The 22,185-nt window shown below is 40.2% G+C and overlaps 1 protein-coding gene across 1 annotated transcript; it reads right to left on the bottom strand.

The window, feature by feature from the left end:
- Positions 1-19,314: 19,314 nt before the first annotated feature.
- On the bottom strand, positions 19,315-21,961 carry LOC112195792 (caffeic acid 3-O-methyltransferase). Its single transcript, XM_024335991.2, has 4 exons — positions 21,519-21,961; positions 21,080-21,390; positions 19,810-19,874; positions 19,315-19,676 (listed from the first exon to the last, which is right to left on the bottom strand). Exons 1-4 carry the CDS (start codon positions 21,944-21,946, stop codon positions 19,380-19,382), a joined length of 1,101 nt encoding a protein of 366 aa, XP_024191759.1. The 5' UTR covers positions 21,947-21,961; the 3' UTR covers positions 19,315-19,379.
- Positions 21,962-22,185: the final 224 nt, after the last annotated feature.

The raw sequence follows: 22,185 nt of genomic DNA, 5'->3' as shown, positions 1-22,185 counted from the left end.
TCCTCTGCCCCCTGCTTGAGGTTGAATAGCTGAGTTGTACTGTGGTGTCCGGCTGCCAACAGGATGAACCGAGAGAGGAAAGCATTTGATAGTGCATGAAATGAGTCAATGGACCCTGGCGGACACTCAAAAAACCAACTCATTGCCTCGCTATCCAGCGTTTCGCTGAACAAGTGGCAAAGGGTGGCGTCATCGAACCCCTTGCTATTGGTGACTTTTTTGAAGGTGTCCATATGGACAAAGGGGTCAGTCATGCCGCTGTAATGTGACATCTTTGGTGTCTTTACGTGTGCCGGGCGAATGGCATGCAGGATTCTGGCGGTGAATGGTCCTGGTCTGGACGCAAAGAGTGGATTTGGTATTGGCATTGGGGCGCCTGCCTCGGCCCAGATTAGCCTTTGCTCTAGTTGTTTCATCCGCTCCAGTATTAGGGTGGTTGTGTCTCCATCGGGTCCTACCTAGGTGTTCCGCTGAACCAACTCTCGCCTCGGGACAGGTATATTACCCTCGGTTCTGGCCCTGATTGTTGAGTGGCTGGTGTGTGGCTGAGACTCCACCTCCTGCTCCAACATTAGTCGGGGCGGAGGTGGTGGTCCCATTCCCCGTAGCTCCGGTGGGTTCAGCGGTACCTGCATCTGTATGATTGTTCCAGGTACCACTCCGCCGGTGTTGGGCTGACTGCGCCTGGTGCTCCGCGATTACTCGCTTTGCGCTGGGTTGGCGTTTGCCTCCAACGCCCTCTTCAGCTCATCAAATCTTGACATTAGCGTGGCCACCTGCTTTTGTGCCTCGGCCTTTTCTATGCGCTCTTGCTCGCCCTCTCGCTTTGCCTTGTGAAGGTCCGCCAGTGCCAGTTCATACATAGCGGCGAGGTCCTGCACCGGAGGGAGGCTGCCTCCCGGCTAAGCCTCTGCTGTAGTTTGGGTTGGTGAGACCTGGGGTTCCCCGCTGGGGTTGACCGGCATGCTGAATAGTGCACGGTTAACGTTAACCGCTGGATTGACGTTGATCACTGGGTTAGTGGGATGGGGGTTGGTGGATTGATCCGCCTGCTCAGTGTTTTCCCCACTACCGTTAGTCATGGTGGGATGGCCTTATGTTCAAGGATTCCCACAGACGGCGCCAATGTTAATGTTTAAAGTTCAGCGGTAGCTAAACCTTTACTAACGCTGGTCCGATGTGCGGACCACTATCTATGATACTCTTTAGAGCTCCCGCTACCTGTCAAGTGAAATACAGAGAGTGTCAAAGGGAGACCACCTCGCTGGGCGGTCTTCTCTTCTCCGATGCCTAAGTTAGTCAATGTATTTATGTTGACAAAGTAACAGTAGGTAAGTATTAAATGCGTAATTAATGAGGAGAGAGGAAAGAACCTTTTATAGGTGAGGAGAGAGCTGATCTTCTCCATGTTTTCGATGTGGGACTGATATGCTTCAGTCCCCAGCTTCTGGAGCTTCTGAAGCTGTCTTGGCGCGGCGGTGCGTCAGCGGTGATCTGGGGGCAAGCCGGGGCTCATACGGTAGTCTGCTTGGCTGTGTTCCCGTAGGTCACTCCTTTGGTGAGAGTTGGTACCGCTAGTGGTAGCATGAGCATGGCTCATTATAGCTAATTATGCTTGCAAATGCCTATGTAAGTACAGATATCAAGTGTGATATATTATAAGCATGCTTAAAGCAGTGAAACCATGTAATGGCTCCAATTGCCAGAGCGTAAAATATAAGATAATGTTACTTATCTTATGCCGATTTGGAGCGAGTTGGAGTTGTAATTGATGTAAGTACCCAAATCATGTTGGAGTTGTCCAAGCATGACGCTCCCTTGCTTTGGTTGGCCAACGGAGGATGTCCAGCGGAGGGTGGCCAGCGGTGGGTGGCCAGCGATGGATGACCAGCGGAGGCTGCCCAGCAGTGGATGGCCAGCGGAGGTTGGCTAGCAGAGGATGTCCAGCAGTGGATGTCTAGTAGAGGTTGTCCGGCGGAGGATGTCCAACGGAGGTGGATGGCTAGCTGAGGTTCTCCAATGGAAGTGGATAACTAGCGGAGGTTGGCTAGCAGAGGATGTCCAACGTAGGTTGTCCAGCGGAGGATGTCTAGCAGAGGTGGATGGCTAGCTGAGGTTGTCCACTGGAAGTGGATGGCCAGCAGAGGATTTCCAGCGGAGGTGGATGGCTAGCTGAGGTTGTCCACTAGAAGTGGATGCCTAGCAGAGGATGTCTAGCAGTGGACGTCCAGTGGAGGATGTCCAGCGGAGGTTGTCCGGCGGAGGAGTGGTGGATGGCTAGCTGAGGTTGTCCACTGGAAGTGGATGGCTAGCTGAGGTTGTCCACTGGAAGTGGATGGCTAGCAGAGGATGTCCAGCGGAGGTTATCCGGCGGAGGATGTCCAGTGGAGGTGGATGGCTAGCTAAGGTTGTCCACTGGAAGTCGATGGCTAGCAGAGGATGTCCCGCGTAGGATGTCCAGCGGAGGTTGTCCGGCAGAGGTTGTCCTGCGGAGGATGTCCAGCGGAGGTGGATGGCAAGCTGAGGTTGTCCACTGGAAGTGGATGGCTAGTAGAGGATGTCCAATAGTGGACGTCCAGTAGAGGATGTCCAGTAGAGGTTGTCCGGCGGAGGATGTCCAGCGGAGGTGGATGGCTAGCTGAGGTTGTCCATTGGAAGTGGATGGCTAGCGGAGTTTGGCTAGCAGAGGATGTCCAGTGGTGGACGTCCAACGGAGGTTGTCCGGCGGAGGTGGATGGCTTGCTGAGGTTTTCCACTGGAAATGGATAGCTAGCGGAGTTTGGCTAGCAGAGGATGTCTGTTGGTGGACATCCAGCGGAGGTTGTCTGGCGGAGGATGTCCAGCGGAGGTGGATGGCTAGCTGAGGTTGTCCACGGGAAGTGGATGGCTAGCAGAGGATGTGCAACAGTGGACGTCCAGCGAAGGATGTCCGGCGGAGGTTGTCCGGCAGAGGATGTCTAACGGAGGTGAATGGGTAGCAGAGGTTGGCTAGCAGAGGATGTCCAGCGGTGGACATCCAGCGGAGGTTGTCCGGCGGAGGATGTCCGGCGGAGGATGTCCAGCGGAGGTTGGCTGGCAGAGGATGTCCAGCGGTGGACGTCCAGTGGAGGTTGTCCAGCGAAGGATGTCGAGCGGAGGTGGATGGCTAGCTAAGGTTGTCCACTGGAAGTGGATAGCTAGCGGAGGTTGGCTAGCAGAGGACGTCCAGCGGTGGACGTCTAGCGAAGGTTGTCCGGCGGAGGATGTCCAGCGGAGGTGGATGGCTAGCTGAGGTTGTCCACTGGAAGTGGATGGCTAGCAGAGGATGTCCAGCGGAGGCGGATGGCTAGCGAAGGATGTCCAGTGGAGGTTTACTATCCGTGGTGGATGTCCAGCGGTGGATGGCTAACGGAAGGTGTCCAGCGATGGATGGCCAGCGGAGGCTGTCTAGCCATGGATGTCCAGCCGTGGATGGCTAGCGGTGGATGGCCAGCGGAGGCTGCCCAACGGTGGATGTCCAGTCGTGGCTAGAGATGGATGGCCAACGGTGCAGCATTGACCAACTTTGAGTTGGCGTTGATCGAGCTCAAGTTTTGAGTGGGTGTTGCGTTGACTTCGTTTTGACTTGAAACCTTGCAACTTTGTAAGCACTGGGAACAAAAAAAAAATTGTTACCGCCAAGGATGGATAGCGGCGGATGTAAGGCTTGATTGAGAATACAAGGCAAGAAAGGCTGAGTGCTTCTAGCGCCAATGTTAACGTTAAAGATCCGAGGGGGTCTTTAGTTAGCTTTAGAGAGAGAGACACACACACACACACACGAGAAGTATAGTGGTTCGTATCCGCCTTAGTGGGAGACTACGTCCACTTGAATATTGTACTATGTGTGTTTGAGATTACAATGTGTGTAATGGAGTGATGTTTAAGTGAGAGGAGGCATTCCTTTTATAGGTGAAGGAAGTCATCTCCTTTACATTTTCTTAGATGTGGGATGTAGAAATCAGTATTCTATTCTAGAAAGCCTAGTTGTGAGGGCATGTTGGCAAGGCCGGAAAGGTGGCTTCCCGGCGACATATTTGCCACTTCCGGATACCGTGGCGTAGCTTGAACATAGGGCTACGAGATACATGTCTCGGTTGGGCCTCACCATGGTTTGTGGGTGTCCCAAAGAGGGTGTTATTTATGCTTGGTGATGTAGCAAATCCTCCATACATAGGGAGAGGTATCTACAGTTTATTATGTTCCTAATCCATTGGACAAAGATTGGTTAACTGTTGTCATATCCCCTGCAGTAGAGTTATGTGATGCTGATAGTTACCCTGAAGCTGACCCCTATATGTTGCTGGAAGTTGATGAGAATTCAGCAGCTTTGGATGATACAGAAATGGTCAAATGAGATCATTCCTAGTTTCTTTGCTTTTGTGTAAATGAATGGAAAACAATATCACTTTTGATGTAATATAATATCCACTAATTAATATTAACATGGTCTATTTACACATTTTTTGCTCATTAATTATCAGAATGATAGGTGCTACTTTATGTTCTATAGCTAGTTTATATCACTTTATGTTTATGGTTTGTTTCATGTCTAAGTACAGGTTATTACCATGAAGAGAACAAGACAAGCAGGTCGACCTCGTACTATGTCTCAACTGTTGGAAGAAACTTCATCACGTTCTGGAAGCACAGGTCACAGCACAAATGAATCTGCACAACTGCCTCCTCCAGTACTAGCAGGTATACCCATGTATACTTGTTAAATTAACCAAGAAATTATTGTGCTGCCTCCTCATAACATTATTTCATGTTAATGTGATATATGAGTAGTGGAAGTGCAAGTCAATACGCCAACAAGTAAAGTCACACGAGGACAGAGCAAAGGTATTCCACTGGAATACAGGTGTGAAAGTACATGTTCAATTTAATGGAATAAATTTTCAGCCGGTGGGGGAAAAGGTAGGTCAGCTTAAGTCATAATTGGGTCAGATAGTACGAAATGGCCATAGGGTTCCACTAAATATTCTTGAGTGGAAGAAAGTTAGTAATGATGTGAAGGAAGAAATTTGGGAAGAGGTTAAGGTATGTGAAAATCAATACTACTACTTGTTACATGTGTGAATTTCCTATATGGCACTAATGTTATGTTAATTGTAGAAAAACTTGGTGGAAGTCCCTGAAGGTTATAAATCAGTATGCTTGGAAAATTGTAATTTGCTTTGGAAGGACCATAAGAGCAAAACAAAATTGTTTCACTATGTGCCCAACAAGGACGATTCTGAACTTAGTTCTAAAAATCCTCCGCATATTGTTGCAGAACAATGGTCTGAGCTTGTTGCATATTAGAGTAATGAGAATGCAAAGGTAAAATACACAACTAGGTACATATGTATAGTGAGCTTCACAAGTTACTTTAATACCTTGAATTTGAAAACCTTGCAGGTGATAGCAGAAAGAAACACAATTAATCGGGAGCTGCGTGGCCCATGTCACAAGACCAGTCGAAAACATTTTGCCCAAGTGCAATATGAGGTACTAATTTCAGATGTTTGGATCATTGTTTCTTCAATTTCATACTTTGCTTTCTCTAATTGAAACATGACTATAATTTTATTCAACAGATGGAAAAACTGGAGAATCAGTTGATAAGTTTAGTGTCTGGAAGAGAACACGTGACTTAAATGATCAACTTGTGCAAGAGTTCATTGTAAACCACAATTTTTTAGGCTTATATATATATATATATATATATGTATGTATATCAGATTCATTTGTGATTATTATTAATTTTAGTTTGTCAGTTCAGTTACTTTTATTCAAATGTAATGCAAAAATCATATGAGGAGAAACTTAGAAATGAGTCGGAGGAGGATCAGAACTTGACAAGTGTTAAAGACCGAATTTTCCACTCTTTGATGGGAGATGATGGTCATGGGTATTGTCGTACTTTTGGAGCTGGTGTGCCTCGTAGTCTAGTATATCCAAAGGAGTCAAATATATCTCAAAGCACAGATGATCTAGTACAAAAAATCACTGAACAAGTGCGTCAAGAGTTTCAAGTGCAGCTTCAGAAACTACATGCTCGAATTGATTTTCTGCAAAATAAGGACACTAGCACAGAATCTCCTAGACAGGTTGAGTACAAACTTTATATGTAGATATATGGTTTATAACTTGGACTTTTGTCAATTGTACTAATACTCACACTAACTTAAGTTTATTTTGTGTATATATATGTATTATATATTACCTAGGTTGCATCAGCAACTAGTGGGCATGGAATTTTGAGGGAGTCTATAGGAGATGAAGTAACTCCGAATGCAAATAGTGACCAGCCATCATTGGAACATGATTCTCCAATAATATCCCCTTCACAAAATGGATCTGAAAGGGTAATTCTCGTATAAATCTAGGCAACAACAATCTTCTTATATTAATTGTTTATATTGCTCTTACATATTGTATTTCTAGTTGATGCTTGACATTTTCATGACCATGAGTTATAATTGGCTTGCTTGCAAATGGTTGTTGCTTAAGGCTAGTTATCGAGGTCTATACTTATGATTTTTTATGTCATTTCACATGGAAATTGGTGTGGCTTTGTTGATATATAGATGCTCAAGTGGTTTTGTTGTATATTTGGGTAATGATGAAGCAGCTATATTTTCTGTGATTCCATCCACCATGTAACTAACCTTTGTAATGCATATTGATAGGTGTTGCTTTTCTTTTTCATTCATGAAAGACTTTTCATTGTTTTGGTTATGATAGATTATTGGAAATAGCCCCTGGTTTGTGTTATACTGCTTGCAAAAGATGACATTCAGTTGAGATGATCTTTCAATATATATGAGGGTTAGTTGTCTTGAACGAAATTTTTACTAGAAATTAGTATTTATTTACTATTATTACTTCCCTGCGGAATAGTTTGCTGCGAAATTGTCAGAAAATATAAGAATTCAACTGCCCTTTTGATGTCGTCTTCAAATTTGGACTTTTTTCATGTCTTATTTGTACCTAGGGAAGTTGGAACTTCATGTTTCTATGCTTTGTTCATGTATTGATGCATATTGAGTATAGTGTTTACTGTCTAAGCAAAAGTTTATTGTATGAATCTAGTCGAACCCTGTTCAATTTTCCAGGCCTTTTAGCTGGTAAAGAACTGTTGAGTTTGTAAATGGGAAAGCGGTTAAATTTTCTACTTTAGATATTCGTAGTCCTATCGCTGATTCGACTTCTATGTGGTATGTCCCTCGGGTTAGAGGTTGTCCATACTTCTAATGTAGAAAAATCCCTTATGGCTAATCCACTTATCAATGCCGAATCTTAGCTCGCTGAATTTACATGATGAATATTATTAGAATATTGTTTGTAAAGTATTAGCTACCCACTGCAAGAAGAAGAATTTTGTGGGCATGAATATGATATATAGACAGGCACACAAAACCACACACATGTGCTACAATGTCTGTTACTATTGATTGAGGTTCATCAATGCCTTACGTTTTAGGTTTTGTTTGTATAGACACCATCATGAAAGAATATGTGCAATTTGTTGTCTATCTTGCCTACTGGACATTAAGCTAACATTGGTTTTTTTGTATTGTTTACAGGTTCTCATGGAAAAAAGAGCAAAGCAAGTGCAAAGCTCACAAAATGAAAAGTAAAATGATGCACTTGTGATTGGTGTTTTAGTTTAAGAGTGCTTATAATATTGTTCAATACTTGAAAATGACAACACATTTATTTTGATTTTAGTATTTGTATTTGGATATGGTAGGATGAATCAATGGATATGTTTAAGTATACTTCTCATGAATTAATGTTAATTTCCTATTTGATTTGATATATGCAGATTTTTAATGGCTGAGTTATTATTATTATTTATTTGTTTAATTTTGTGGAAATAGGCTAAATAATAATAATAAAAAAATTAGCGTTTGTGACGGCGATACCAGCGTCGCAATTGGTATAAAATTATATAGTTTTATCTATTTGTTAAAAAAATTTAATATAAAAATTATAAATATATTTGCGATGACAACCTAACCGTAGCAACAAATTTGGCGGCAAGGTTTGGCGGTTATTTTGAAAATATACACATTGCGACGGCAATGATGCCGTCGAAAATACCTCCACATGGACTACCCTGATGCAGATTTTGTGACGAAAGCCTGTGTAGCAAATTGCCGTCGCAAAACAATAACTGAAGCGACGGTGGGACAATACCGTCGCAATTACCTTTTGCAACAAAATTTTACCGTCGCAAATGGATCTTGTGACGCCACCTATTGCAACGCTAACATTGCTGTGGCAAAAGGCTCAATTTGCTGTCGCAAAAGCAATTGTTTTTAGTAGTGTTTGTCTAATCCTTAAGGTGAGTAATCCGGAGCATATGTCTGATCTTAGACCCATAGCTTTATGCAACGTGATTTATAAATTGTGCTCAAAAGCTATTGCTAACAGATTGAAGCTTCTGTTGCCTGCTTTGATATCACCATTCCAGAGTGGTTTCATTCCAGGTAGGTTAATTACAGATAACATTCTTGTAGCTAATGAAATTGTCACGCCCCTGATTTTTAATATAAATAAAAATCGATATATAATCCCATAATTATACATGCGTGATCGTTCAGCCATCAATACAAAATACCTGAAAATCTTTTTCCCTTTAAACCAAGTATATACTGATGCCCTGAACCCACTATATCAATATTGACCCGCTCCACAGAGTCATATATTACATAAGCTTACGAATTAAATTGTCAACAACAAAATAAAACGTAAATGCTCCTCAGAGCTCACTACAAGCAGAAGTCTTAATAACGGTAAAGTCACAAAAATGGCTTCCTACTGTTAAGCTACTAGCACGCTACCTCAGATTCAGCCACGATTTCCCTGACCTGCAGAATTAACCCCTACACCGTTTGAATTGTGCACCGGGTTGTCACACAACAAACCCGTTAAGCTTTAGCAAGCCCGTATGAGTAACTCAAAACAAAACACCACACAACGCACGCCAAAAACGAGGAAAACATACCATGCTTCCCACAACAATATTCTTTTCCCAAAAGAAACAACGCAAGTCACACCGTGACAAAATCATATAAATCGTTAACCTAACAAATCGAATATGATAAATCGATCCAACCTGGATAATTAAAAGTCAACTCACAACAAAACATTTCGGTCCAACCTGGACAAAACATCAAATCGGTCCAACCTGAACAAAACATCAAATCGGTCCAACCTGGACAAAATATCAAATCGGTCCAACCTGGACAAAACATCAATCACACATCAAATCATATCAATTGTAAACCTAACAAATCGAATATGGAATCTCGGTCAAACCTGGACAAAATATCAACACATATCAATCATATCTATCGTTAACCTAATAAATAGAATATGATTATTTGGTCCAACCTGGACAAAATATGTACACAGGAGTCGTAAGTAACTTACTTAGATCCATGAGGTACGATGGCAGACAGACTAGAGCTCTAACTGAATCGTAACCTGTCACCCGGCCAGTGTTCAACCTTATGAATTACGATATAACATTGTCATGAGGATGCAACCTGCAACCCCGGATCCCTAGGCCAACCTGACCCTCAGATCAAAACATCAAACGAGTCGCACTGGACCCAAAATGTTAAATCAAATCAAACGGAGAAATCACAACCTGTGACTCTCAAATCCTCAGACCACCGGTCGTCAGATTAAAACATTTAAAATGGTCATACCGGACCTGAAAATGTTACCCAACCCAAAAGGAGAAATCATAACCTGCAACTCCCCAAATCCTCAAACACTTTTCAAAACAATAGAAATACCATTTCCCACCATAATTGTTTTCCGAAAAGTCACATCACAAAACGAGAATGAACTCACCCACACACACACACACACACACACACATATATATATATATATATATTTCACGTAAATATATATATACGTGGTCATTCACTCAGGAATGCCACTAATACCAACTATAGTTTGCAGTCAAATCAATAACTCTCAAAACGACAAAGGTAACTTCGTTCGTAAATGAACATTGTGAGATTACTCACCTCAGAATCCCGCTGCGTCTTCTATACAGAACCGAACTAATACTCACACCAACAACTAGTCCAAATCACCTTTAGAAGCACCAAATCACCAATGATCTCAAATCAGTCTACGAATCACAAAGTGATTAAAGTTCGAATCCCCAAATCGAACAACAACCCTGAGAGTAACACTAATCGAGGCGAAACCTCATCCGAGACCACCCACTACGATATATATATATATATATCCTATCCAGAGCTGAGGTTCGCTTTGAAATTACGGATTGAACTTCGACTTTTGGGTCACTATTAGGTCGCATATCTACATCTCGACCATTCAGTTTTTAGGTACTAGTGTATAGATCATCTCTGCAAATTTTCAACCAAATTGATGATCGTTAAGGCATTGATTACTTCCTTAAAGCTAGTACGGTTCAGGTTGACAGATTCAGTCCATCGATTGGTTTTAGTGACAGATACCTTAACGATCATCAATTTGGCTGAAAATTTGCAGAGATGATCTCTACACTAGTAGCTAAAAACTGAACGGTCGAGATGTGGATATGCGATCGAAAAGCGACCAAAAACTCGAAGTTCACACTTTAATTTCAAAGCGGAACTCCGCTCTAGATAAAATATGTATATATATATATATATATACACACACACACACACATACATACATATAAGGTTCTAAAAATCGATGGGCACTAGCCGGGCGGTGACCAGAGGATTAGCGCATAGAGGACTAGGCGGTTTGTATTTTTTTATTTTATAATTTATTTTATAGCATATAATTATATAAACAAGGATATATAAAGTAGTGAAATTGGTTGAAAATAATCAAAATTACTCAAAATTGAGATAAAATGTTCCTGATATAATGTAACATAGAGTACTACGAAGCTAGAAATAAAATAAAAAGACACTTGCAAGCCTATAAGTTAGAAATAAACAACTGCAAGCTGTTGCAAACCATTCAACCAACTCATAGATGATGTAGGAAAAATCTTTAAGCAATTGGGCACCCAGACTATTACTCTGGGTGCATGAATCTACTGCATCTAACACTCCATTGAAGCTGGAGCAACATCGAGTGCAGAGCATACCAACTACTAAAGCAAGGCATATTGTAAATACTAAAAACATAACGAAAAGAATAAAACTGGAAAACTATGAACAATTGCATTAGGCATATCAGAATTAACTCAATTAAGAAAGGAAAAGAATTGCAGGAAGGAACGCTGAAATCATTCATGCCTATTATTGAATAAACTCTTAAACAATCATCAATTACAGGTTATTCAACAATTCATCAACCCATCAATCCAAGCACTGTTCTAAAATCAAACCAGCAATTTTTAGTATCTAATTATCCAACAATCATCAATTCATCAATTCATCAATCTATCAATCCAACAGTCATCAATTATTAATCCATGAATCATCAACTCATTAATTCATCATAACTTCGTAAGGCAGTAGACAAAAGAGCGATTGGAGCAGTGGAGAGAGAAACGGAGACCGTCGACGATCGAGGAGAGATTGAGAGAGAGAGACGGAGTTAGAGATGTGCATTTGGAGATATGGCGACTCGCCGACCATAGCTCGGGAGTTATGAGTTTCGAGAGTAGACAGCGATGTGGTTTAGAGTTTTGGGTTTTATTCGGAAGTGAGGAAGACGATATTGACGCCCAACGCCCAAACCGACCAGACCGCCTAGGTGCCCACAATGCCCGCCTAGACCCCGCCAAAGCTCCAATCAACTTTTGGGATCACCTAGCCTAAAAGCCGGGCGGAGAGTGAGCGCGCAGTCCCTAGGCGACGCCCAGGCTCCTTTATATATATACTAGTCTGCAATCACTTGCTTTGCATGTGTACTAATTTTTTTTTTTTTTTTAAAGTTGGGTAGTCTGTGGCGACCCGAATGGGTATACCACAGCGCCGTAATATTAAGCCAATAGGAGCTCGATACGTCGTAGACATACCGTAGACCTACCAACTTAATACTACAAGGCCTTTTTGAAAATGCAAATTTTTTTTTTTTTAGAAAATAGGAGACCAAGAAAAACTTTTAAGAAAGGACTTTAAATCACAACCCAACACTCAAAATAACAAGTCCGGAAATGCTTAAAAATAAAGTGGGCAAGTGCACTATGGCGCCTTAGGGCTTACATCATAACCGAAATGAAAAGAAAGTTCAACAACAACAATAAAACAAAGGGGTGAGGCGCGCTCCCAGGTAGGCGAACCTCACAGAGTTCAACATGGAATGAAAAACGAGTAAATCGATGGAATACCAAAAGGGAAGCACTTCAAACAACAAGAACAGCAACACATGAACTCGTCCAACGACCCACTTCTAATCTAAATCGTCCGGAATGACCTCGTTGTAACCTGAAATGTAGGGGTGAGCATTTCGTCCTCGCTAGCCTAATAGGGGCCGACCCAACCTTAGTTAGGTTTGAAAACTATAAGTAAAACATAGCTACTGAAATATAGGTTGCGCGCATTTGTAAAATCCAGTAAACAAATGCAAGCAAAAACAATCATAGTTGTTTCGTTTCAAGAAATCATATGCAGCATGCTTCACACAACTTGGAGCTCCGAGATACTTACCTGCCGGCTAAACTAAAATAAATCAGTGACCGACCGGGTTCGTCATCCTTCGAGAACCGGCCAACTACTCTATAGTCTTTATGGCTACAAGTAGTGAAAGTGTCCATTTCCTGGCTCTGAGTCTCCTATGACTGGTTCACTGTCTGTACTCACCTTTCCTCGACAAACATAAGAGCACAGTCCCCTCCGGAGGTTTACGGTTATCGACACCGTGGGATCCCTAGGAATCTACGCGTCTAGGTCCCATTCACTTTCAGTTCACAAGCACAAACATACAAAGGGTATAGTATCTCGACATGCAAGTTTAGCCTCGGTTTTCGCAATCAACAATTATTAGGTATGAAAACACTAGTATCACGAGGCATCGACTAATGAACAACCAAAAACATAGTTGCAGGCAACATAATATTATACTAGAGCATTCCACATATATCGAAAAGCCTCTAACAAGGAAGGGACAGCTCACCCTACCTGGAAAATGCTGGTGTACTCCACACTCTGATGCTTTCCGCTTAAGCTTCCTTAGCGATCGTGTTTCCTAAACCATTACTTAGTTTGTAAGTAATTATCCAGGTAAATATTATGATCAACTTTAAGTAACCGCGCACAATAAATCCTTTTTATTTCAATGAGGCCATTAATTATTTCTTTCACCCTTTACCAATTTGGGAAACTACTTCTTTCTTAAAAAGGAAAACGTCCTTATCGCTCCGCTAAACTTTCACCAATCCGAGCGACCAAAGTCGAGTCGATCCTCATGTTTTACGAGGTCGGTCAACCCTGGTCAACTCTCTGAGTTGACTTTTGACTTTTGACTTTTGACTTTTGACTTTTGACTTTTGACTTTTGACCAAGTATTCCTTTATTTACCATTATTTATTATTTATTAAAAATAAATAAGTAAATAATTCTTATTTATTAAAAATAAATAAGTAAATAATTATAAATAAAGTTTTACTTTTACTTTTACCCATTTTCTTCTCCTTTTTCATCTTTTCACTTTTACCATGACTTTTACCTCCACACTTTCACTTTTACCTTTTACCTCCTTTTTGCCGAATTTACCCTTTACTTTCACCTTCTTCTCTTTTTACCACTTTACCACAGTAAAACTCATTTAATCCAACTTTTACCATTTTCTTTATTTTCCTTTTCTTCCAAAAACAAATCCATTTCTTTTCTTCTTCCTTTTCTTTTTCTTTTGGCCAAAACTACACAACAACAATCACCAAATCTTCCACAACAAAATTCCAACACTTTGAAAATTATGCTAATAAAATCCTACTAATTAAACCATCCTCAAATCTCTATTTTTCACAATTTTTCCAACATCAACAATAGCTCAACATAATCAAAATCAACCAAATAAATTCCAAAAATTCTAGGGTTTGTCCAAAACCCATTCCTTACCCTTTCTTCTTCAAAAATCACGGCCTATTCCTTCTCCTTGGCCTTTTTCACCTACAAATCCGTCCAACATCAACATCTCAACCAAAAAACTCGAAAACAAGGTTGCATGGGTAGATCCTTACCAAAAATCCTTGCCAAACCCATAGCCTAGCTTCATGGTTTAAGGAGAAATCGGGTTCATGCAAACAAAATCACAAATCAAAATCAAAAACTCAGATTTAGGAAGAAATAGGTGTAGATCGGATGAATAGAGGCTAGATTAGGAGGGATATTACCTTGATTTGAGCTTGGAAAGAAGAAATCACAAAAAGCCCCAATTTAGCTTCAGGTTCTAGGTTTTTGGTGGATTCAATGGCTAAATTTCATGATTTTGGTTGGAGAAATGAAAACAGGGGAGGAAGAGGAGAAAATCTGGAAATTTTGGTTGAAATCCGGGTTCCGGCGACAGCGGCGATTTCCGGCGAGGATGAGGAGAGAGAAGCTCTCGGGTAGAGAGAGAAAGCTGAAATGAAAAATGAGGTGGGTTGAGGCTAGGGTTTGGAGAATGTGTTCCTTAAATACCTCTCCCAAATTTAATTGTGAAAAGTCGAATCTGCCCCTCCTTTTGGGCCAATGGGCTTGCGCTGCTCCTATTTCATTTTCCTCTTAATTTTCCTTAAGCCCACTCCGAAAATTACCTCTTCAAACATCCTTATTTCTCCGATACTTCACCGAATCCTTTCGGAAAAATTTTCCGGACTTGTCCTAAGCCTCGATACTTTAAAAATAGTTTCCTAGACCCAAATTGGATTTTCTCTAATTTCTTAATCTCTTAAAAATGGCCTCAAAGTCTTAACCTAAGCTCGAATACTTGTGTACCATACGAATACGTAATTTCATACATTATACGATAAATTAAAATAAATAAGTAAGAGTACGGGGGTCTACATAGTCATTGCAGAAGAAATAAATTCACTGGTAGTTATTGCTGAGAGAAAATAGTGGGAGAGAAAAATGGGGGTTGTGGAATCATTTCTTTTTAATTTTCTTAATAAAAATCTATTTTATAATTGTCTTATTTATCCTGCTGATTTAATTTATTCTCAAAGTTTTTTAATCTTTCAGGGTTAAATCTGTCAAAATTTTCAATTTTGGCTAACAAAGTCTCTTCTCTTAATAATAGTATAGATATATATAATATTTATCCAGAGCGAGGCCTCGCTATGAAATTAAAGTGCGAGGTTAGAGTTTATGGTCATTTTTCGGTCTCATATCCACATCTCGACTGCTTAGTTTTTAGGTACTAATGTATAGATCATCTCTGCAAAATCTCAGCCAAATTGATGATCTTTAAGGTATCTAACTCGCTTAAACCAATGGACGAACTGAATCTGTCCAACCTGAACCGTACTAGGTGTAAAGCAGTTATCAATGCCTTAACGACCATCAATTTGGCTAAAATTTTGCAGAGATGATCTATATATTAGTGCCTAAAAACTGAACGGTCAACATGTGGATATGCGACCGAAAAGTGGCCATAAACCCTAAAAGCGCACTTTAATTTCAGAGCGAGGCCTCGCTATATATATATATATATATAGCCCTTCCAAGGGATCCCCTTTTTTACCAATTTTAAGGGATACCTTGAGGGACCAACTTTTCGACATCTCGATCATTTAGTTTTTAGATCCTAATGTATAGATCACTTCTGTAACTATATATATATGGCCCTTCCAAGGGATCCCTTTTTTTCTACCAATTTTAAGGGATACCTTGAGGGATCAACTTTTTGACATCTCGATCATTTAGTTTTTAGATCCTAATGTATAGATCACTTCTGTAAATTTTCAGTCAAATTGATAATTGTTAAGGTATCGAACTAGATTAAATCAATGGACGAACCGAATCTGTCCAACCTGAACAGTTCATGTTTTATAATTGTAGATCCCTGTTATGAATGCCTTGATGATTATCAATTTGGCTGAAAATCTGCAGAGGTGATCTACTCATATAGACCTAAAAATTGAACGGTTAAGATGTGGATATGTGATCAAAAAGTGGGTTTATTAAACAATACCTTAAATGGCAAAAGCAAAATATCCCTCGCTAGAAGGACTCTGTATATATATCTATGATTGAATTACCTTTACTATTATAAATTGAGTCACTAGACTTCACCAAATTTTGAAATAGAATTACTATTAATATATTCAAACGAGAACCTACTTTACTCTCCTAAGGACCTTATTTACCTTTAACAAGGATTTTTTCCTGGTCACTACATGAGTTACTGCAATGATAATATGAGTTCTCAAAGTGATAAATATTACATGAGATATGACATGTATGAGAAATATTAACATACTATCTATCTAATTACGAGTACCGATGTATTCTCTAATGAGGACTTTATTTACCATAATGATGACTTTTTCTTAGTTACCACATGAGCATTCAAAATAGTATATATTACATAAATTAGGACATATATGATAAAAATGCTTCAAATGTGCATTGTAGCACAGTGCCTGGCCACTTTGACAGCTTCGAGGTTCGAACCTATGTTGGGGAGCACACCCAACTAGGCAAGAACCACTAGGCCACTTGCAGTAGTTGAAGATGATACAAGATAAGATCTTCATAAGCAGGTGGTTTGTTTTAAGAGACTTGATAGAACTAGTTAGCTAGGCATCAACTTATTTTTAACCATACTTTTAACAATATTCCCAACTCATTCTAGCAAACTGGTACGTAGTAAGTCATCAAGATACATTCTTTTTGACATACATATATATTATCGATTTTCCCCTTTTCCTCAGGACGTACGTGGTCTCATGAGTGGAATTGTTTTGTTTATATGCCGCTGCAATCTGCAAAAGATTAATCAAATCGAAGGTTGTGTAGTCATCTCACTATACATTACTAAACAAATAAACATATATAATTTGAATTAAACACTGAAATGTTCATGATAATCCTTAAAGTGTGACCTAAAAATGATGATGAACAAGCCCTATCATACGCTCTTATATATTTGTTGGTTTTGGGCCGGAGTTTGGCCATTGAAGCAAGTTTTCCTTGGTGACAGCGGGATTGTGGGCGGAGCTTGGTGGCAGCTGCTTCAGTAAAGTCTTATTGTCGTCGTCCATTGTAGGGTTCGCTCTGATTTGGGTTTTTTGTTGGGTCAGTTTGTTTTATTTTCTGTTGGGTCTTGTAGTTGTTCTCCACTATGTGGGCTTTAATGAATTTTCATTATTGACAAAAGAAAACAAAAAAAGACATAATTATCAAATTGTTACCTAAGGTTTCATCCTAGTGGAGTCTCTATTCTCTCTCGGACAAGGGTTTCAAAATTATTGTCCAGTCTCCGTCCGATGGCGCGTCCATGTACGCCATCGTCGGACGGGATTTGTTGTTGATTGAATGGGGTTCCCAGGATCGGGGTGGTTTCGCTCTCGATCGAGGGGATTGGTGTCAGGAGGTAGGAGGGGTCGCAGCTGCCAGATGGCTGTGTTTCAGTTATGGCTGGATGAGGTTGTGGTTCGCAGGCAGATGGGCTGAGGAGGCGAGATCGGTGGAGGCGTATGGCAGTAGGTTTGGACGGGGATGGTGGTGGAAGGCTGATCTGTTCTGGATTGGAGATGTGAGTTTTCCCAATTCCAATTTGGGGAGGACAACGTGTCGAGCATTGTTGTTTGACAGGCTGATTGGGAGCACGCAGGCGGCGGCGACCCTAGGCAGGTGGTGGTCTGATGCAGGCGGGGCTGATCCGAGGCAGGGGATGGCAATCTATTGCAAAGGGTGGTCCGTTGCTGGCAAGGAATTACTACAAGCGGTGCTCCAACTCAGGTGGGAGTCTGATGCAGGCGGCGGCGGTGGTCCGTTTCCAGCCATGGCTGCTCGATGCAGGGTGTTGGGAAGAAAGGGGGTGTGGCGGCCCACAACATGGATGCCCCTTGCTGGGACGAAGGGGGGTTGGGCCGAGGTGCATGTTTGTTGGGCCCTTGTTGGTGGGCAGTTATTACTAGTTTTTAGGGTTTGGTTTCTTTTCTTTTGTTTTTCAACAATAAGTCGCTATCAAGGTTTTGTTTTAAGTATTAGTTGTTGGGTCGGGTGCACTGCGATTTTTGGCATAGACAATCCTCTCTTCGACGGTCTAGAGGTCGTTCCTGTTCTGGATTTGGGTCAGCAGTGGTGGCGAAAATGTCTGGCAGTGGCATATTGGCATAAACAATTATCCTTGGCCTTCTAGTAGGTTGTTCCTGTCTGATTGAGGGTCAGAGGTGATGGCGATTTGGAGCATTTGTGGATTGACGGTGTTGACATTAGGATGGCAATGGTATTATGTTTAACTTAGTCTGAGGTCTGACGGTCCAGCATTTCATTTTGGTCGGGTTCGAAGTCACAACGAGTGTAGACTTGGTCGATCAAAGGCAGGTCAGGAGGACTCTGGGTGGCGAGTTAGTGTTGACAAAGTTCTGTGTCAAGGATTCACTGCTCCTGCACATATTGTCTTTGCCTTTTAATTGTTGTGCAAGTTTTAAGTCTGTAGTTGAGTCAGGACCTTTTTTGGCTCCGTCAGCCAGTCATTTTGGAGTTTCAATGTGAAGTCCAGTGGTCATTTCTGTGTATGAGATGTTGTCAAAACTCATTGTATCCAGTTCATTATTAATGAAGTTTCTTCTTGATAAAAAAAAAAAAAAAAAAGTTTCATCCTATTGTAAATTTGCTACATTAGGTTTTATTTCAATCAATTTGCTATCTTAGGTTGTCAAAATTAGCCAATTTGCTACTCTAGGTTTTTTTTTAGCCAATTTGTTACTCTTCCATCAAATTTGCTACACTAAGCTTTCAAGATTAACCAACTTACATCCCTAAATTTTCAAAATTAGCCGTTTGCTACCTTAGATTTTCAATATTAATCCATGTTTGGACAAAGAAACGGACAAATTAATATGATGAAAATGTAGCAAATTAGCTAATTTTTTTTATTTTATTTTTTTTTTGAATAAAGGGCTGGTGCGGCTGCCCTCAAGCCTTGATTAATGAAATTGTCGAATACAAGGGGGGGGACATTAAGCCTAAACCCTTGAGAACACTAACTAGTGAAACTTGACGAAAGTTAACGAAAATGTGTAAATTTGTAAACTTTTAAAAAATCAGTATGTTATGAGGTAAAATTGATAAGTTGGTGTGTAACTTGACAATAGAGGAAGAAATTGTGGACAATTTCAGCCATTAAGCCTTAATTTTTTTTTGTTATTGATGAAACAATTCATTTTTTCGTACAGTTATTCTCATATATTATTAATTATATGAAAGCATACGCCATCTCTACTTGATGAACTCCATAACATGAAGATAACTGGCAAGACATTCATATTTGATGCCACTAAATCCAGCAGCAGTTGCCAAGTCCATAAATTGGTGTTGGGTCCTTTCCTTCCCTCCTGGGGCTACTGTCATCATAATCACATCAAGCTCTGAGGAGATCTTCTCAGCAAGGCTAGTGTTTGGCTCAATTGAAGCAAGTGTTTCTACAACGATTACTTTTCCTTTATCTGGAATCGCAGTGTAACAATTTTTCAATAGTTTTATGCATTGCTCATCCATCCAATCATGAAGTACGTTCTGCAAAATATTCAAAGTAAGCTACACCTACTAACCATTTGGTATAGTTATGCATATTTCATATCAAACCAATAATAAAATAAATAAATAACAGTCATAAATGTGAACTTGAGAATAAAAAATGTTAGCATACCTTCAGAAAAATGGCATCTCCACATGGAACCTTTGAAAACATGTCTCCTCCGACATGTTCCACGCCTGCAAAATAGTTACTATTATATATACTAGTCTTTGATTCGTGCTTTTGCACGGAGAAATAATCCAAAAACTTTTTTTTTTTTTTGTCTCAAAATTTAGCAACTAAAGAGAATAAAATTTGGAAATTGGAGGGCTCTGGCTTTGGATTTGTTATGGTACATGAGGCTTATAGGTTTTGGGCCTGGATTTGGCTACTAGGAGTCCATAGAATTTCAAGGGTTTTATTTGAGTGGTGAAGATCAACAAGGAAACAAGAGCTTTGATTGCTCAAGTTTTTTTCTCCTTCTTCAGAGTTTTTTAAGTTTTCTTGATTTGGACTTAATTTAGAAAAATATGGGTGTACTAGGAGCGGACTTTGTAGGATGCTCGTGGGATGGATGTGCTAGTATAGTGTTTTCTAACTAATGGCCTTTTTATGACTGCTCTCTGGATAAGGTCATTATTGTATTGCTTGTTGAAATAAATTATAAATAATGTTTGACATTCTTTATTCAAATAAAAGTTGTAAATTGAACTGGCCACAATAATTTTTGGTTGAAATTGTGTTTCTCATCCACTCTTTTTCTTCTTTTTAATTTCCTTTCATTTGATTTTTTTTTTTTTTGATCACATCAACAACTAGTCTTTTTGTGAGTCAAACTCACAACCTCCCACTTACAAATGGGAGACTTATGCCACTAGACCAAATGATACTGGACCCTTTTATTTGATTTTAGCAGTTTACCATAATACTTTTTTTTAGATTTTTTTTATAACAAATTAAGTTGATTTTATTCAGAAGGTATCATTGGGCAATTCAAAATTTGGAGAAGTCTTTGACTTCCATTTATAGCAATACAGATACATGTATATATAGTCCTTTCATTAAGGAATTTCTATATGTAAATAATTTTTGTGAGTTTAAGCCCAATTGAAATATGTTAAGGTGTTAATATTCGTTAGTGTAGATTTGGTTCTTTCATTAATTTGATTTAGTTCAGTATTTTAAAGATTTTTTTTTAGTCGTATCTTAAAGACTATATATTAAATTTCCCATAATTATGTTGAAAACTTAAAACTTATTTTTAAAAAAAAAATTAAACGGTCAAATCGTGGAAAGAGGATCACAAATTGGGTTTCACTAGCAATTAACAAGTGTGTTTTGTAAATAAAATAATAGAGTGAGGGTGGGCATTTTGGCATATCATCTTAAACAGATAGCTTACCAGGATAATGGGGAGCTTCTTTTATAACATGGGGCAAGTCGTAATTGATTCCCTTAATATAAGAATATTTGGAAGTGATTAGACTAAGAGCTATCCCTAGACCTCCCCCAACATCAACAACCTGGTTAAGGTGCTCAAAACCCTGGTAGCTATCAAGAATCCTCCTCATAACCAAAGTAGTGAGGTTGACCATTCCCAAATTGAAAAGTTGATTAAACTTGGGGTCTGAATCTTGATACTGATAGGGGGTTTTTCCATAGATCCTATTAAACGGAATTCCTCCTTCAACAACTGCATCTCTTATTTGTGACCTATATATATTTGAACATGTACAACGGATTTAGATCAGTCATATATAAATAGGTATGCGTCTATGACTCTATTCAATACTAGCTAGTAAAACATAATCCAAGTTATGTAGTGGGAAATTGAAACAAACCAACAGTTCAAGCTGAGATTGCATTGAAGTAATGCCGTGGTGGGGCCTAAAGAAGCACCATCTTCATTAGTCGCAAAGTGCTTGGACACCGCGGTGAGGCTGTAAAGCCTTTGGCCATTGACCACAGAGCAACTGAGCACGGAGTGTGAGGTGAGGAGCCTGAGGATGCGGTCCAGCATAACTGGCGCCTCGGGGTTCTTGGTGCCAATCTTGGCTGCAATATCTGATACAGAGAGCTTGGCATCTGTACCCGCTTTGGAAATGATATCAAACAGGCCGAGGTCAATTGCTGACTGAATTGACATGGGTAGCGCAGAAGAAAGCATTAGCTGAACAGCATGATCAAAGCTGCTTTCTTCTTCTTTTCTTTTAGCATCAACAAGAATGCTGGAGTACCGGAGTGTTTCTATTTCCAATGGAGAGGCCATTAGGTTTTGTTTCTATTGACCAGCTAGTGAAATGTATGTTAATTGGGTGCTAAAACTTTGTGGGCTACCAATCTATTTATAGGGACTGCATCATAGCCAGCGTCCTGTACCACATAGAGCCCGATCTATCTACTTAATTTCTAGAGATTCGTTTTCCACTTACCTCAATAAGTTTTTTTAATTCCCTTTTGTTGAAGGAAATCAGCTTTGTGTGCCTAATCAAACTAGGAGTAGTTCCA

The sequence above is a fragment of the Rosa chinensis genome, chromosome 4 (assembly GCF_002994745.2).
Source record: "Rosa chinensis cultivar Old Blush chromosome 4, RchiOBHm-V2, whole genome shotgun sequence".
Classification (NCBI taxonomy): domain Eukaryota; kingdom Viridiplantae; phylum Streptophyta; class Magnoliopsida; order Rosales; family Rosaceae; genus Rosa; species Rosa chinensis.
This window is presented reverse-complemented; position numbering and strand designations above follow the sequence as displayed.

Coding starts and splice junctions, on each gene's coding strand:
- LOC112195792 (XM_024335991.2), bottom strand. CDS start 21,946: ATGGCCTCTCCATTGGAAATAGAAACACTCCGGTACTCCAGCATTCTT. Junction 19,875..21,079: donor AGAAGCTCCCCATTATCCTG/GTAAGCTATCTG, acceptor ACTATTTTGCAG/GCGTGGAACATGTCGGAGGA. Junction 19,677..19,809: donor GAGATGCCATTTTTCTGAAG/GTATGCTAACAT, acceptor AATATTTTGCAG/AACGTACTTCATGATTGGAT.